A 17,951-nucleotide genomic window follows, 5' to 3' on the forward strand; every position below is an offset into this window, starting at 1 on the left:
TGGTGGCATCGGATAGACTCAAAATAGCTCAGCGGGCCAGGCAGCATCTCTTGAGAGAATGAATGGGTGACGTTTCGGGTCGAGACCCTTCTTCAGACTGACTGGGGAAATGAGCCAGAGTTTGAGGAAGATCTGACTTGTTCATTCCTTCTCTCCAGAGATGCTGCCTGTCCCGCTGAGTTGCTCCAGCATTTTTCGGTCTATCTTCCGTGTAAACCGGCATCTACATTTCCTCCCTACACACAATGGTATGTAACTGCTTCTCCAGTTTGGAGTGCAGCTGAACAACAAGGGCAGGGCATTGTGTCTTCTAATGGAGAAAGGAAAGGCAAGCTGACCAACCTGTTACTGGAACAGCAGCCTTGTGTAACCTTGCCTTGAGCTCTCCACTTGTCCCCTGCAATCACCATTATTGTGCTTGACATTTCTCGCTGCACCTGTGGTTTTGCTCCCTGCCAGCCGTCTCTTGGCCTTCCTGCGCAGATGGTTCCCTGCAAGCCTGTGTGAGTGTGAGCAAAGGGGGGTGGATATCCATTCGTGCTGCATGCAGTTATTTCTGCTGTGTGTTGCGCGGTCTCAGTGTGATCCAGGTGTTGAAGCTGTGCCTGAAAGTACAGAATGCTCCATTTTAGGCACAACCCCCCCCCCCACCCCCCCTTCAAATCTCCAGCCTATAATAAATCCTTGGCAATATCGAGGGAGTTTCATGCCACCAGAGCCAAAGTCTTTCTTGTGCTGTCTCTGGACGGCACAGGTTACAGCCGTTAGAGCTGCGGCTCACAGAGCTAGTGACCTAGGTTAAATCCTGACCTCAAACGCTGTCTAGATGGAGTTTGCATGTTTTCCTAGGACCATGTGAATTCCCTATGCATGTTCCGGTTTCCCCTCGCATCCCAAAGACGGGTGACTCTGAGCCTACACTAAGGATCATCTGGTTCAGGTAGATGTAAGCAAATCCCATGGCACTGTTGGAGCAGAGAAACATTGTGCCAGGTATGCTGTCCAGTACCTCTCTGCCAGAACAGTGCCAGACCTCAATGCTGCTCTGATCAATGCAAACAGCTGCTTTGTTTCCTACATTTACAATGGCACTTGTGCATCAAATAATTCAATGATGTTAAACAACCAGAGGCCATCCAACCTACTAAATAATACCGCCTAACTATGTCCTGTTTATAAAAATAAAAACATGCAGATGCTGGTGATCCAAAATAAAACATACCCCACAGATCAGGTAGCATCTGTGAGGAGGGTAAAAAGGTTAACGTTTCAGGAAAAGGCCTTCTGTCAGAACTGGGCAAAGTAAGAAAACATGTGTTCAATGTTTCAGATGGGAGGAATAGGTGCAGGAGTAGGCCATTCGGCCCTTCGAGCCAGCACCACCATTCAATGTGATCATGGCTGATCATCCCCAATCAGGACTCTGTTCCTGCCCTCTCCCCATATCTCCTGACTCCACTATTTTAAGTGCCCTATCTAGCTCTCTCTTGAAAGCATCCAGAGGACCCTGCCTCCACCGCCCTCTGAGGCAGAGAATTCCAAAGACTCACCACTCTCTGTGAGGAAAAAGTGTTTCCTCATCTCCATTATAAATGGCTTACTCCTTATTCTTAAACAATGTATACAAATAGCAGCCACCTATGGCACTGATAAAAGTTACAAAGCTGGCCGGCTCCCCCTTTTGTGTCCCCCCCCCTTCACCACAGCAGTCCCCCCAGGCCGGGTCCTCCACGCTCTCATCGACCGCCGCGAGGCTTCACCACCGCCGAGGCCCCATCGTCGCGAGGCCTCACCGCTGACGACGCCCCAATGAGATAGGTGGAAACCAGATAACACAAACACACACCATTGCCATGGCATTGGAAAAGGTGTAAATAAGGAGAGGTCCATGAGGGCAGAAGAAAGAAAGGGAAGTCTCACACTCCGACAGGCAACTTGAACTAACAGAGACAGCTGGAATTGCCTCAGGCGCGTTCCAATCCATGGCTCAACACAATTCAATAATTCCAGGTAACCAGCCTGTCGATAGATAGACACATAATGCTGGAGTAACTCAGCGGGTCAAGCAGTACCTCGAGATAAAAGGAATAGGTGACATTTCAGGTTGAGACCCTTCTTCAGACAGAATCAGCCTGTCCAGTTTATGTTAGAACACCCATTCTGGTGAGAAGTCAACAAATTCCAATATTGCTTTCTCCCCACTGATCCTGACTGATCAAATTTCCAGTAACTGGTGTTTTTTGGCTTTTGGCTAAATCTACAATTTGGTTTGTTTTCCCCCCTCCTTGCATCTCACACTCTATTTGCAGTCTTTCCAGTGGATCAGCTGTGATTCACAAGTCTCACACCTTCTCTCCGCCAACACCATTGCCACCTAGACATCTCGTTTCACCTGGTCCTCTACTTCTTCACATGCATTCCCTCTGCTCATCCATCTACCTGAAACATGAATCGTTTTCCACTGACCACAGAGGCTGCCTGACCTGCTGCGTATTTCTAGCATTTTCTGGTTAACTTTCTTTCCGCACAGCCTGCTGAATTTCAGGCTCTGGAGGGAATGTTTTCCAAGTTGCCTCTTGGTAACAATGCCTTTTTTTAGATCGTAGCAGAATAATTCAACATCGCTAGACTTGTCACTGAAACATCACGCGTTCTTCTGTTAAAACCAGGAACAAACCCAGACGTGTGATGTACATTCTGTGAGAAGCAAGCAGCCGAGGCAAGATGGCCAATTCACAGCAAAGGATCAAAAGACAAAAGCGCTCACACACTTAGACCGACGGGTATATTTGACCCAAGAATGTACACTCACACACTCCTGCACTCATCTCTGGAGTGAAGTGTAGTACAAGTGAGGTAGCCGTTCCAAGCACAATGCAACTCCCTCCAGTGGCTGGGGATACAAACTGAAGTCTCTCTGTCCACATTGGCAGGGCTTGGTTAAACTGAATTTTTTGACACCTTTGACTGACCCAATTGTCTTGTCAGTTGAAGGGGAAGAGGGCAGGAGATTTTGGATACGGATCAAGGAGAACGCTGTTGCTTGCCCCTCGCATGCTGAAGAGGAGCAGAGTTCTAGATGAGTGTTGCTAATGAAGAGGTCAGACATGTTGACATCCACGCATGTCTGCACTGTTCAGTCACCTCCATATGCGCTTCCCCGCTCTTCCGTCTCTGGGGATACAGTGTGTATGAAGGAACTGCAGGTGCTGGTTTAAACCGAAGATAGACACAAAATGCTGGAGTAACTCAGCGGGCCGGGCAGCATCTCTGGAGAAAAGGAATGGGATACAGTGATTGGGGACGGTACGTTGGAGCAATCGCACCACCTACTGGAGACAGCGTTCATTGCAGTCACTTCTCAATCCCAGGATGAGCGAGGCTCCTGAGCTCACCTGCTTTCTGTAAAAAAAAATGGTCAAGATTTGTTTGGAATGGGTCAGTGGTTTAAAATCTTTTTGGAGAGGAGAGTGCCTTTATAAACTTTTGTTGTTTAGTAGAATATCTCTTCACAGCCCAGACACTTGTAGATGTGTTGTTCAATGGATAGAAGGAGAAAATGCTCTGTGCTTTTAGTTTTGACTCCTTATCCTTTAGTATGAACATTGCAGCCATTTGCATAGTCTATGAATGTTGCTTTTATTTGTTGAGTGTCTGGCTCTGATGACAATCCATGTATTGAGATAAATAGAGGGAGTGGAGTGTAGGAGGGAACTGCAGATGCTGCTTTACATCGAAGATGGACACAAAATGCTGGAGTAACTCAGCGGGACAGGCAGCATCTCTGGATAGAAGGATGCCATTTCGGATCAAGGCCCTTCTTCAGACCCGGGTGTCGACCCGATACGTCACCCATTCCCTCCTAGCCAGAGATGCTGCTTGTCCCGCTGAGTTACTCCAGTAGTTTGTGTCTAATTAGGGAGGGAGTGACTGGGAATGGCAAACACCACGGAGGGAGTGACTGGAGCACAGTGGACACCACAGAATGAAGAGATCCTTCCCCAGGGAGAGGGTTTGTTGATCCTATGTACTGTGTTCCTTGTGCAAGGGAACCCTATACTATTTTGGAAAGGGCTGTAAATTATTTAATGCCTTTATGCAACAGCTGAGTTAGAGGTGTGGGTGGGAATGCTGGGAGGCAGTGGAATGTTCAAAGCTATTATAAAACAGCTCTGTGGCTTTGCATTCCTCAATGATTTACAGCCTGCAGGATGCACATGGCCACTCATTGCTTCATTCTCACTCCCACGTGGACTTTTCTTGTGCTAAACCATAAGAACAGAAAATGCGTGCAGAAATATACCACTCAGTCTCTCATGCCTGCCTTGCCTCTGAATATGTATAATGGCTGATCAATGCTAGCCTTGACTCCTCTTCTGTGCCAGTTCCCCATAATCTGCTGGCCTTGCTTCTTAATTGTCGGCTTTCAAAAATACTTACTCAAATATCTTCAGTTTGCAAAAAGGAATGAGCAGTTTGGTAATGGTTTCATATTGTCATGTGTTCTGAGGTGCAGTGGTAAACTTTGGTATCCAGGCAGATCACACCATATATCAAACCATTACAGTTGTACCGTTGTACTAGTACAACCAAACCAAACATGAGTGCAACAGGTAGTGCCAAGAGAAAAATACCGGTGTTCCGAATATAGTGTCACAGCTACAGAGAAAGTGCAGATAAATAAAAGGCAAAGGCTGCAACACGATAGATTGGAAAATCAGGAATGCATTATCAGCGTAGAGAGGTCCGTTCAAGCATCTGATAAGAGTGGAGAAGAAACTATACCTGAATCTGGTGGTATGATACCAAGCTTTCAACCTTTGGTATCTTCTGCCCAACATGACCGGGGTCCAGCAAGTGGTCTTTGTTTCTCATAATCATAATCATCTTAATCATACTTTATTAGCCAAGTATGTTTTGCAACATACGAGGAATTTGATTTGCCATACAGTCATACCAATAAAAAGCAACAAGACACACAAAATACATTTTAACATAAACATCCCCCACAGTGACTCCTCCACATTCCTCACTGTGATGGAAGGTGAAAAAAACACAGCTTTTGGCTGCTTTCCCAAGGCAGCATGAAGTGCAGAAGGAGTTGATGAGAGATTGCTGGAGTTGTATTGTAGAACTCGTTCACCTCCTTTCCCTCTGCTCACTCTTACATCCTCCTGCCCCCTGTTCACTATGGGGTATGCTCATCACTTCCTCACTCTACCCTGGGCCTTCTCTGCTGGCTAGGGTGGGAGGGGGAGCAAGAACCTGTCCCTTTCCCATCTGGCCATGGAATGAATTGGCCTGGGACAGTTCACCAATGTTGTTGAACCACACAATTGCTGGATCAGGGCAACGCACAGAATGTAAAGGACAGGCTAAACATTGGGATCGAGCACAGGTGGGGTTTTGCATGGAGTATTTTGAGGCTTTGTTGTGCCTGAAATAAAGAATAAGGAATAATTGATTAAAGAAAGTATGCAGTTTGAGAGAAGAGAGACAGATTTAGGACCAACTATTTTATGGAGGATAATGGGCAAGCTGGATTGTTTGCACCAAATCACATATCTGTGCTGTAGTTCAGACCCCAGAGCAGCTAATGAGAGATGGTACAATTTCACTCTGCTTCTGGTTGCCCAGTCTGATGAAGCCCATACCCCAACAGAAAGTGTTTCAATCCTCAACATCATATTAACAAACATATGATGAGAGAGATGCTTGAAGCACAGACACTGCTGGTAATGACATCAGACATCAATCTTGCAAGCTGCAAGATTTCACAGTCTTCAATGTGGGAATACGGGGTAATCTGTGTTAGTAATATTGATTGAATATTGGCCTGGCCTCAGGAGAGGGAGCTGGGACGGGTGGCGTACGGACAACTTCCCTGCTTGTGCCCAGCGTTGTACAATCATTCACTGTCACCAAGGAGTAAACAGGATCATAATCGCTTGGTCAAAGGGGCATTGTCTATATTCTTCTGCCCTTTGAGGTTTTTAAATTGTCTGAAGAAAGACTCATCGAAACATAGAAAATAGGTGCAGGAGGAGGCCATTCGGCCCTTCAAGCCAGCACCGCCATTCATTGTGATCATGGCTGATCGTCCCCAATCAATAACCCGTGCCTGCCTTCTCCCCATATCTCTTGATTCCACTAGCACCTAGAGCTCTATCTAACTCTCTCTTAAATCCATCCAGTGATTTGGCCTCCACTGCCCTCTGTGGCAGGGAATTCCACAAATTCACAACTCTCTGGGTGTAAAAGTTTTTTCTCACCTCAGTCTTAAATGGCTTCCCCTTTATTCTATGACTGTGGCCCCTGGTTCTGGACTCGCCCAACATTGGGAACATTTTTCCTGCATCTAGCTTGTCCAGTCCTTTTATAATTTTATATGTTTCTATAAGATCCCCGTCATCCTTGTAAACTCCAGTGAATACAAGCCTAGTCTTTTCAATCTTTCCTCATATGACAGTCCCGCTATCCCAGGAATCAATCTCGTGAACCTACGCTGCACTGCCTCAATGAGGTAGATAGTGTGAGAGAGAAGCCACCAATGAGGTAGATAGTAGCTCAGGACACTCTAGTTGTGGTAGGATGGTACAGTTGCCTGGTAACAGCTGGCATAAGAGGACCAGAGACCAAGAGAATGCAGAGGAAGACCAATATGTTGTGGCAGTCAGTAAAACCGAGATGAGGCAAGAGGCTGCAGCAAAAAAGCAGACCGCTGGAGGAAGCCGGCAGGCCAGACAGCATCTGGGGGGGCAGTAGAATGGTCGATGTTTCCAAGGGTGCGACGGACTTAAATATGGAAGGTGGGACCAGGAGAGAGAGGGGATAGGGAAAGTGAAGCATGGGGCTAGAAAACCAGGAATATAAATGAGCGAGAGGGGAGGACAATATCTGGGTAATGGGTTGGGGGAGAAGGAATAGAACCCTAAGCAGACAGAGCGAGATCTTGGGTGGACTGACGTAAGTGGGAACAGAAGAAGGGGAGTGGATGACCTGAAGTTGGGATATTTATATATTCATGGCTGTGGCCTGTGCAGAATGATGTGGTGTTCCTCCAGTTTGTGTTTGTCCTCATTGTGATAGAGGAGACGATCAAGGAGCGATGGGTCGATGGGGAGGGGAGATGAAATGTCACGCACGCGCAAGCTCAAGGTCTGCATGGTGGATGCCCAAGTCAACACATGGTCTCACCGATGTTTCTTCTCCATTATGTTCACCGTCCCCACTCCCCACCCCCACCTGCCTTCATCTGCCCATCCTCATCCCAACCCCATCTCACGTACAATCTGTGCCTTACCCCTCCATATCACTTCTATACACTGTATGTCTTCCCTCCTCACTGTGAGCAGGGCCAATTGACCATCCTTTTGTCTCCACAGATGCTGCTCAACCTGCTGGGTTTTCCAGCAATATGTGTTTTGCTGCAATAAGTAGAGAGCACAGTGATGTGTATAGAGGTTACACTGTGATGGGCCCTTTGTTCCCAGTCTGAGAAAGAAGATTGCCATGGATTTTAAATAAAGTATCCCGCTGTTCCTGCTATTTGGCCATAGAGCGATACCTCTTTCATGTTCTTCCTATAACATGTTCTCTCATTCCAATCAACTCCACCCAGACTCATCCACCCACCTGCACTAGGGCTAATTGACAATGGCAACACGACGCAACTAAGATGCATCGCTGCTCTTGGACTGTCAGAGTGCCTGGGGTCAAATGGTCAATGCCAGTCCCACCGGAGGCAGACACGAAATGCTGGAGTGACTCAGCAGGACAGGCAGCAGTTCTGGAGAGAAGGAATGGGTGACGCCTCGATCCGAAACATCACCCAATCCTTCTCCCCAGAGATGCCGCTGTCCCACTGAGGGACTCCAGCATTTTGTGTCAATCTTCAACATTAACAGTGAGTGGGAGTGGATCACAGCTCATCTGAGTCCTAAATGGCCAACCCCTTATTCTTGAACTGTGACCCCCTGGTTCTGGACTCCCCCAACATGAGGAACATATTTCCTGATTATTGGATATGTTTCTGTAAGGCTGGGCCCCTCTGTGGAAGGACACAACTGACTGCCTCTCTTCTCTTCCAGCACCAGATCTACACGCCCAGAACGACAGACAGGCTGACGGTGCCGTCGTTCCTACACCGTGACCGCTTCAGCCGCTTCCAGCCCACCTACCCCTACATGCAGCACGAGATCGACCTCCCCCCCACCATCTCGCTGTCGGACGGTGAGGAGCCCCCTCCCTACCAAGGCCCCTGCACCCTCCAGCTCCGCGACCCCGAGCAGCAGATGGAATTGAACCGGGAGTCGGTGCGGGCTCCGCCGAACAGGACGATCTTTGACAGCGACTTGATAGACACGTCGATTTATAACGCTGGACCCTGCCCGCCCAGCTGTAACTCTGGCGTCAGTGCCACCAGCTACAGCAGCAACGGCAGAATGGAAGGACCACCGCCCACTTACAACGAGGTCATCGGTCACTACCCGGGGTCAACGTTTTTCCAGCATCAGCAGAGCCACGGCGTTCACTCTCTGATGAGTGGAAGCAGACCAGAACAACCTCAGAACAATGGCCTCGAGGGGACAGTTCTCCGGAACAGCAAAGACAAAAAGACAGGGCACCCCTTCTGAGACCGACTTTGTGCACTTCAATGAAAGCTAGAGAGTTTGGGTGAGCTGGAAGGTGTGCTCAGCTATGCTTGCTGCCTCCCACTCCCCCTCCTCCCTCTCTCCAACAACCCTCCCCCCTCTCCCCAAACACTCCTCCATGGTATAAAATACTTAGTTATCTTGCATCTGAATTGAACACTCAAGCATAAAGTTGCAGGTGGTTCCACAAGCTATATTAGATAAGGGAGTTCCAGTACCCTGTTTAAACTTAAGGTCTCTTTTAAAGTAACACAATGTGCGTAAAAATGCTGTCTTTAATTACCTTAACTTTAAAGAAACATTTGCACAAAATTTTATGTTTGAAAACCTGCAATATGTCTAATGAGAAACGTGCATGTGGAAGCAGGCATATTTTTGTAACAGAAATGGCCTATATGTTTAGTTCCCAGATGAGAGAAATGGCAGTTTTTTGAGTGCCATATCAATGTGTCTCTAACATTCTGTATTTAAAAAAAACAGGGGTTTAGAGTTATTTATGAACACTTTTAAAACATTGCACTATTTTGTAATATGAGTAACAAGCTGATGCTTGTAATAGCAATGGCCTCCAGTGTCTGCAACAATGTATAAGCGAGCTACACGCATTTGTAGGTAAATTGCTGGCTCCATTGGGAAAAGAAATTGCATTTATACTAGAACATAGAGCAAAGCTAAAGCATTACATGACATTCAAAAGAAATTCTGTTACAACACTAGATAATGGGATTTGCAAGGAAGCATGTCTTGTGGCTCTGATGCGATGGACCTAATACTGTGAATCCAGTGTGCAGTACAGCTCAAACAAAAGACCATCAGGCTACAAGATAGTTGGGAAGATAACCAAAGACGTTATGTCCTTTTTATACCCAGTGTGGGGAAATAAACCATGATTTGTGACAGTTTTGGTATCTTTTGGCAATGTGCAGAAACACTTTTGAGACCATTCCCTTTGTCGACACCAGCCTCGTTTATTCAGCCAGAGAGATAGGGGAAGGTGAGGGCTGGAGATGACCAAGTTTAGTTAGCCGTCTGCAGGTTTTAGGACTCTTAACGCAGTCAGAGCAAGGTGCGGTCTTTGCTGCACAAGTGGTTGAAATAGTCTGGATAGGTGAAGGGCGGGGTAGATCAGATTGACCACCACAATTAACCTGGAGCTCGAAATTCTCCAATTGAGAAAATGGGGAAAAACAATATGGATGGTGATTTGGGAAAAGGAAGGTGAGATCGAAACATTCTTTTTAGATCTATTGGCATTTTGTTCACAAAATAACTGATCACATTTTTGGATTATTTTGGTTGAGAGTCTGACTTCATCCCTCTCTATGAAGCTTAAAAGTTGCTCAGTTGGACGAGAATTGTTGAATTGTGGAGCCCCACAATTTGACGGAGCCTGTTTGCTCTGAGTGGCACAAGGAGAAAGGAACTGTGGATTCTCGTTGGTCGAGAATCCTGGTGGGTTTCCATTGAAATTGGGTGTTTGTTACTAGGGAGTTATTTTTTAAATGTTGTTCCCTCATTGTCCTGGTATCTTTTCAGGAAGGTTTGAAGTTCTCAATTGTGGCCTGGTGTCTGTAGTGTGACCTTTCCCTGGTATTCAGAATGAGCAGTTTCAGTGACTAAAGCTTCCCCCCAAAGTCTGGCTTTCAAAATGAGCACACACCTCAAAATTACATCCAATTGCAATTTGTTGCTTTATTGACCAAATAAGGTAGAAAATGGTGAGTGAATGTGGTATGAATGCAACGTTATGGTTTTTGGTGGTGCCGACTGTTTTCACGCTGTGTATGATAACTTCCTTTAAACAAGTTCTGAATGGAGTACAATGGTAATCAGCCCCCGAAAGATGCTCCTTCATTCTCGATGCATGAAACTTGACAATAACAAGTGGCATAAATCACTCTGATATTGGCGTTCATACAACTGTCGCCACTAACCTGCTCTTTCATGGATACCTCTGGTTCTCTTTGAAACTATTTAACATCCGTTGCCCCACATGATGGGGAGCATGGCCCTGCAAAACTTACTGGTATGCATGGATCTCGGACATTGTCCTGGCTAGATTCGGGACCATCATTCTTTTTAATTGTCTCTAGACAGTCCAAATAAACCAGTGCTGGAAGAACTTGTGTGTTCAGACAACATCTGTGGAGGGAATGGACCCCTCTTCAGACTGATCTGTCTGAAGAAGTGGGCCTGACTCAATGTTGTCTGTTCATTCTCTCCACAGATGTCATTCTTCCAGCAGTTTGTTTGTTGCTCAAGATTCCAGCATCTGCAGCTTCCTGTGCGTCCCCCGTGTAAGCCAGTGCCCAGCCTTGGTGTGATGTAGGAAGCATTCTGCGTCATAACTGGTGCTTCACTGCTGTGTGCACACCTAGGTGCTTACACACCTGGCTACCCAAGCCAAACTCCGAACCAGCAGGTAGATACAAAAAGCTGGAGTAACTCAACGGGCCAGACAGCACCTCTGGAGAAAAAGAATAGGTGACTTTTCCGGTTGAGACCCTTCTTCAGGCTGAGAGTCGGGGGAGAGGAAATCTAGAGATATGGAGGGGTAAGGTTTGAAAACGACAGACGATGATGAGGAAATGTAGAATGGTTCATTGTTAACTGAGGGGAAGGTGACTAGGAGGCATACAATCAGTAAATTAATCAGAAGGACAGTGAAACTAGTCTGAGAACTAGGATAGGGGAGGGACGGAGAGAGAGAGAGGGAAAGCAAGGGTTACTTGAAGTTAGAGAACTCAATATTCATACCGCTGGGTTGTAAGCTGCCCAAGCGAAATATGAGGTGCAGTTCCTCCAATTTGCATTGGGCCTCACTCTCGCAGCAGATATGTTTTTACACAAACGACGGGATCAGATAATTCACCAATTTTATGTTTAAGGAAAACACCCAATCTATTGTTACTCCTAAACTGTTTCCTGATGTTTGATTTGGTTTAAGAATACCCTGGAATTGAAGATGCATCCAGTGCCCTTTATCAATTCATCCTCCATAAAGCACCCAGAGTAGCCATTTTACCCATCCACACAAACACACTTCCCATTTTGCTCGTATATTTTTGAGTTCCTTGTACATGTATGGCTTTCCAGCTGGGGGTTTCCAGCTGCATTCATTCCCTTTAACTTACCAGAAATCCTTCCACATGTGTTTATGAATTGCTGTTTCTGTTTGCTCTTGCTGCTTGCTTCTTCAGTGCAAGGAGTGGAGTTCTTGCTTGTGCTGAATGAACAGGAACCACCCTTCCAACGCTTTCTCTGAAATTACTGCACTGCCCTTACACTCTCTGTATTTTATGATTTATGCGTAGTTATTCCAGTTTGTTTGTTTTTTAATTACCCGATTAGGCCGTTTTTGTTTGATGTCGGGTCTGTTGAGAGTTCTACAGGCTGGGAGAGGAACTGTGTGCAATTCGGAAGGGGGAGAAAACGACATGAGGTTATTTTTTTAAATGTCAGCTTTGTTAACCCCTCCCAGGTTCTGTAAATGTGCCTCGTTTATATTGCTGCTTTGACCAATTCTTGCCCTTTCTCTTTTTCTCTCTTTCTCTCTGGTGCTGTGTATAACTTGAATATATTATGCACATATCCTATGCACATATTATGGATATTGTATGATTAGCATGTAGTTAAACAATAGTATTAACCAAATGAATGGAATCCGTGACACCTAGCCTGCAGCTCCATTACATACTGTTACAGTCTGATTGAAATCTGTTCGGTCTGGTGGAGAACGGATTAAAGAGGAACCATTGAAAGGCACAGTTATTTTGCCAGCTTTATTCCCAATATTCGTATCGCAATAAACAGCAATTGACGGTAAGATCCTCCGCCACTTTCTTCCCCAGCTATGATCTTTAGAATTTGGGTTTATATGTCAAAACGCATGGGAGTGGAGGCGTTCTCACCCCAACCACCCGCGCCTTGAGGCCGGTCTTAGTCGCCCCCTAACGCCGCTTCGGGAATCCCGGAGCCAAACGCTGCTTCTTGGTTACACAAAAATGCTGGAGAAACTCAGCGGGTGCAGCAGCATCTATGGAGCGAAGGAAATAGGCAACGTTTCGTCCCGAAACGTTGCCTATTTCCTTCGCTCCATAGTTGCTGCTGCACCCGCTGAGTTTCTCCAGCATTTTTGTGTACCTTCGATTTTCCAGCATCTGTAGTTCCTTCTTAAACGCTGCTTCTTGGTTAGCGGGGACATTTGAGCAGGGTCGGCGTCGCCCTCGCCAGTTATTACATGCAAAATGTATTTAGTTTCTGGAGGCTGACGTGAGTAATCGAAACATAAAAAACAGACTAGTGAGGCGGGTATTAACCATCTCCACGCAGGGGCGCCCACCCGCTGGTGGCCGGCACCGGGAAACGCGTGCCCAGAGAGCCCTTGATTGTAAAAATAATCCCATGGCTCGGCTAAAATATAAACAAAGCAGGCAAGCAAGGTCGGAGGTGGCTGTGTGCTGCCACGGCCCCGGGCATTGAGCGTTTAACCCCGACCTTGGAATGATTCCGTAAGGATAAAATGTCCCTTGGAGACTGAAGTCCGGCGCTCGCTGACCTGGCCGGCGGCTTCAGACCTGCCGCGTTGGTGTTTCCCTCCGCCCGCCTTCGTTGTGGCCAAGGTCCCTGCTTCACAAACTCGCCTCTGTTGACACGGGGCCCCCGGGCTCCGCCAACCAACTCTCCCGGGAACACCTTTCACCGCGCAGGCGGCGGTTAGCCGGCATCTCAGCGAGTTAACGCGGAAAATAAGGAAACCCATCTTTGAGATTTACGCGAGGTAAACCTCCTCCTCCCAGCTGTAGTCCAGGATGGGAACTCCCAGAGTAGTTGAGGGAAAGATTGAAGTGAAGTGAAGCCGGTCTCCAGCCCGCCGCCCGGGTATACATACATACATACATACATACATACATACATACATACCTGCCTCGTTCAACATATTTAGTGATGCAACGCTATATTTGGGGAAGAAACTTTCAGGTTAGGGATGCCTAACATTGAAGGTTTTTGTTAAATTAAAACGAGCTCTTTTAACAAAGCATCTGCTTACAGTTACTGGTTAAACTCTGTGTAACATATATACTGCACTTTTCTAGGTGAAGAAACGACGCTCTTTCAGTGTGGTGACTGTAAATTCGCTGTACTGGTATTTCCAAAGCAGATCCCCCTTTTCTCACAGCTTATTGTGTGCATGTGACCACTGTTTTTTAAGACAATGTATCTTGTCAGTAGGGTCCGAGTTCCCTGTGTTTTCCACCACTGAAACCTCCCGTTCCCCCCTCAACACACACACACACGCACTGGGATTTCAGCGACAACAGCGTTCAGCTGAGCGACCCGAGCTTCCAAAGGAGGCTGCAACTGCCAGGAGCGGTAACGAAGGACTGCATCTCCTTTCTCCGGCGTTGCTGCAACTACTGGAACCGCCCCCGACGGTCCCCAGCCACATATGTTTAAGAAGGAACTGCAGATGCTGGAAAATCGAAGGTAGACAAAAGTGCTGGAGAAACTCAGCGGGTGCCATATGGAGCGAAGGAAATAGGCAACGTTTCGGGCCGAACCCCTTCTTCAGACTGAAGGATTTGAAGAAGCCCTATTTCATTCGCACCATAGATGCTGCTGCACCCGCTGGGTTTCTCCAGCACTTTTGTCTACCCAGCCAGATCTGATTCATTCCTAAAATAGACTCGACATGTTGGGAGTAACTCAGCGGGATAGACACCATCTCCCATCCAGAGATGCTGCCTGGTCCGTTGAGTAACTCCAGCATCTTGTGTTTATCTTCGGTTTAGACCAGCATCTGCAGTTCCTTCCTGCACATTTCGTCTGATTCATTCCTCCTCCTTGCCGCTGGTTCATGGTCGGCCTTGGATTTGTGGACCTTGCCTCCACAGCCTCCTGCTGCCAAAGCACTTCTCCACCCTCCTCCCGCCACCGCCTCCACTTCATGGTTTCACGCAACTGTTAAATGGTTCTCCAAGTGGCAATATTAATCAATTATTTTTATTGTTTTGTTTCCGGACAATTGTGGTCAACTTTACAGTGATCACGTTTAAAACAAACAAAAAATAAATAAACACTTTAAAAAAATAAAAATGAGAAGTGAACAAACGGTGTGGTCTGGTTAATTGTGGTGGGCGTTGTCTAGAACAGTCACCGCCGCTTCAGAGACGGCCCTGCTGCCGGCGGGTGGGTGGGTCATATGTGATAGGAGCCGACTTAGGCCATTCGGCCCATCAAGTCTACTCCGCCAGTCAATCATGCCTGATCTATCTCTCCCTCCAAACCCCATTCTCCTGCCTTCTAACCATAACCCTGACACCGGCACTAATCCAGAAATCTATCTCTGCCTTAAAAATATCCATTGACTTGGTTTCCATAGCCTTTTGTGGCAAATAATTCCACATATTCACCACCCACTGACTAAAGAAATTCCTTCTCATCGCTTTCCTAAAGAAACGTCCTTTAATTCTGAGGCTACGACCTCTGGTCCTAGACTCTCCCACCAGTGGAAACATCCACTCTATCCAAGGTGGGGCGGCGACACAGCGAGTTGCAGGTCCTGATCTGAGCCGCGTCCTGGCAGGGGAAGCGAGAGCGATGATCTGAGGTGTGGGACGGGACACACGGGTTTGAGGGGGAGTTTCTTCCAGGACTCAAACTCGCCGGAACACCTCCAGCTCACACGTCGGGTGCCGGGGCACGCAGTCACGCGGTTCAGTGCAGAAACCACACACGCCGGTTTACACTGAAAATAGGCACGAAATGCTGGAGTCACTCATTGGGATAGGCAGCATCTCTGGAGAGAGAGAATGGGTGACGTTTCGGGTCGGCCCCGCTGAGGACACGTAAGTGGGACAGGCCCTTCACTCCAGCATTTTGTGTAACGCGGTGGGTGCAGCACAGCCACACAGACGTGATAGTAGAGGCTTGCCCTCACTGAAGGAGGTGCTGAGTGTCTCTGGGGGAGGTATGCTGTGGCCGACCGTGCCCGTCGCCTCCTAGAAGGGGGTGGTGGGGGGGGGGGGGGGGGTTACATCATGGACACGGAACACAGGAGTAGACCATTGAGCCTCTCAATGCTGCACCACCGTTTAATATGATCATAGCTGTCAACTCTTCAGCGTGTCGGAAGGAACTGCAGATGCTGGTTCAAACCGAAGATAGACGCAAAAAGCTGGAGTAACTCAGCGGGACAGGCAGCATCTCCGGAGAAAAGGAATATGTGACATTTCGGGTCGAGACCCTTCTTCAGACTTTTCTCCAGAGATGCTGCCTGATCCGCTGAGTTACTCCAGCTTTTTGTTTCCATCAACTCCTCAGTGTCAGTTCCCCATAACCCTCAATTCCTCAACCTTTAATCTGTGTGTAATGACCCGGCCTCTGGGCCTGGACATTACGACATTTCATAGAAAAACATAGAAAATAGGTGCAGGAGTAGGCCATTCTGCCCTTCGAGCCTGCACCGCCATTCAATATGATCATGGCTGATCATCCAACTCAGTATCCTGTACGTGCCTTCTCTCCATACCCCCTGATCCATTTAACCACAAGGGCCACATCTAACTCCCTCTTAAATATAGCCAATGAACAGGCCTCAACTACCTTCTGTGGCAGAGAATTCCACAGATTCACCACTCTCTGTGTGAAAAATGTTTTTCTCAAAGCTTAGTTTTAAATGACGGGCCACTTGTTTCGTTGCTTTGTTCCCTTGTTCGTGACTCCCCCGCTAGTGAAAACATCCCAACATCTACCCCTCGAAACGTCTTTAGGGTCTCATGTTTGAATGAGGTCACTCCTCATTCTTCTAAACTCCCCAGTCGAACCTCTCTTGATAGATGGTACACAAAAATGCTGGAGAAACTCAGCGGGTGAGGCAGCATCTAGATTGTCTACCTTCCATTTCTCCAGCATCTGCAGTTCTTTCTTAAACATCTCTTGATAGGACAACTCTTTCACCCCCAAAAACCGGCCTGGTGAATCTCCCTTGGGATATTTCTAATGTTATAGCCTTTCAAATGTAAAGGGGCAAAACGGTGTGCAGTACTCCAGGTGTAGCTGCCCCAACAACGAGAGCAAAAGCTCCCCATTTAAAACTCCAACGCCTCCATGATATAGTCCACCCCTGCCTACACAATCTATCTATATCCCACTTAAGAATGTCCTCATTATAACTTCCCCTTGCACTTATATTTGTAAATAATAAACACTTAAAGGGTAAGAACCAATCCCTGAGGAACTTCACAGTCCACTCCTGGGCTCTGCTACAAATGGTTCTATTTTTACAGACACCCATGGGGTCACTTTTTTTGTCTGTAAATCAGAAAATACACAACAAATCACTCTCTGGTCAATATTTCGATGATTGGCGCCAGAAGCACACACCCGATAAGAAAAGCAATGACAAAGCGGAGAGTGGAACGAGCGCATGTACATTCATGAGACTTATGAATTTAATAATACTATGGGGACTCAATCGTATGTAAGGGGTTTCTATAATAGAAAAGGAGAGTTGCTGGAGTTTTGGGTTGGGACCCTTCAACTGAACTCTGGTACACCTGTAACTTTGGGGGTTGAAACCTCAGCCGGACCTGCTGCCTTCTTCACTTGTTTGGATCAACCTACAACCGGTTTGAGATTCACCACCAGTGCACTTTGATCGCCCTGAGCACTGACATTCAGTCTCTCTCCAATTAGATACAACTCTGCCTTTTGTTTCCTCTTACACTTTTAGTTTAGAAATACCGCGCGGACCAGCGATCCCCGCTCATTATCACTATCCTACACCCACTAAGGACATGTTTTACATTTACAACAAGCCAATTAAGCTACAAACCTGTACGTCTTTGGAGTGGGGGAGGAAACAGAAGATCTCGGAGAAAACGGGGAGAATGTACAAACTCCGGGATCGGGATGGAACCATGGTCTCCGGCGCTGCATTTGCTGTAAGGCAGCAACTCTACCGCTGCGCCACAATGACCGCCCTATTCTGTATATTAAACTATTTGTCAGGTTTTCACGCACCCACTCTATCTATAATAGTCACAAAAAGCTGGAGTAACTCAATGGGTCAGAAACCATCTCCGGAGTAAAGGAATAGGGTGACATTTCGGGTCTTGACCCGTCTTCAGTTCATCTTCGGTTTTAACCAGCATCTGCAGTTCTTTCCTACACAATCTATCTATATCCCACTTAAGAATGTCCTCGTCATAACTTCCCCTTGCACCTATATTTGCAAATAGTAAACACTTAAAGGATAAGAACGAATCCCTGAGGTACTTCACAAGTTACATTCAC

General features: G+C 47.0%; 1 protein-coding gene across 2 annotated transcripts in view; it reads left to right on the top strand.

The window, feature by feature from the left end:
* The window catches only part of pmepa1 (prostate transmembrane protein, androgen induced 1), an 82,069-nt gene extending 72,517 nt beyond the window's left edge, over nucleotides 1-9,552 (top strand). For both annotated transcript variants that reach the window (XM_033042015.1, XM_033042016.1), the window contains one exon: nucleotides 8,091-9,552. In XM_033042015.1, the coding sequence (XP_032897906.1) occupies nucleotides 8,091-8,636 (546 nt within the window). In that variant the 3' untranslated portion in view covers nucleotides 8,637-9,552. The remainder of the gene's footprint in view (nucleotides 1-8,090) is intronic.
* Nucleotides 9,553-17,951: the final 8,399 nt, after the last annotated feature.

This window comes from Amblyraja radiata, chromosome 23, assembly GCF_010909765.2.
Source record: "Amblyraja radiata isolate CabotCenter1 chromosome 23, sAmbRad1.1.pri, whole genome shotgun sequence".
In the NCBI taxonomy this organism is placed as follows: domain Eukaryota; kingdom Metazoa; phylum Chordata; class Chondrichthyes; order Rajiformes; family Rajidae; genus Amblyraja; species Amblyraja radiata.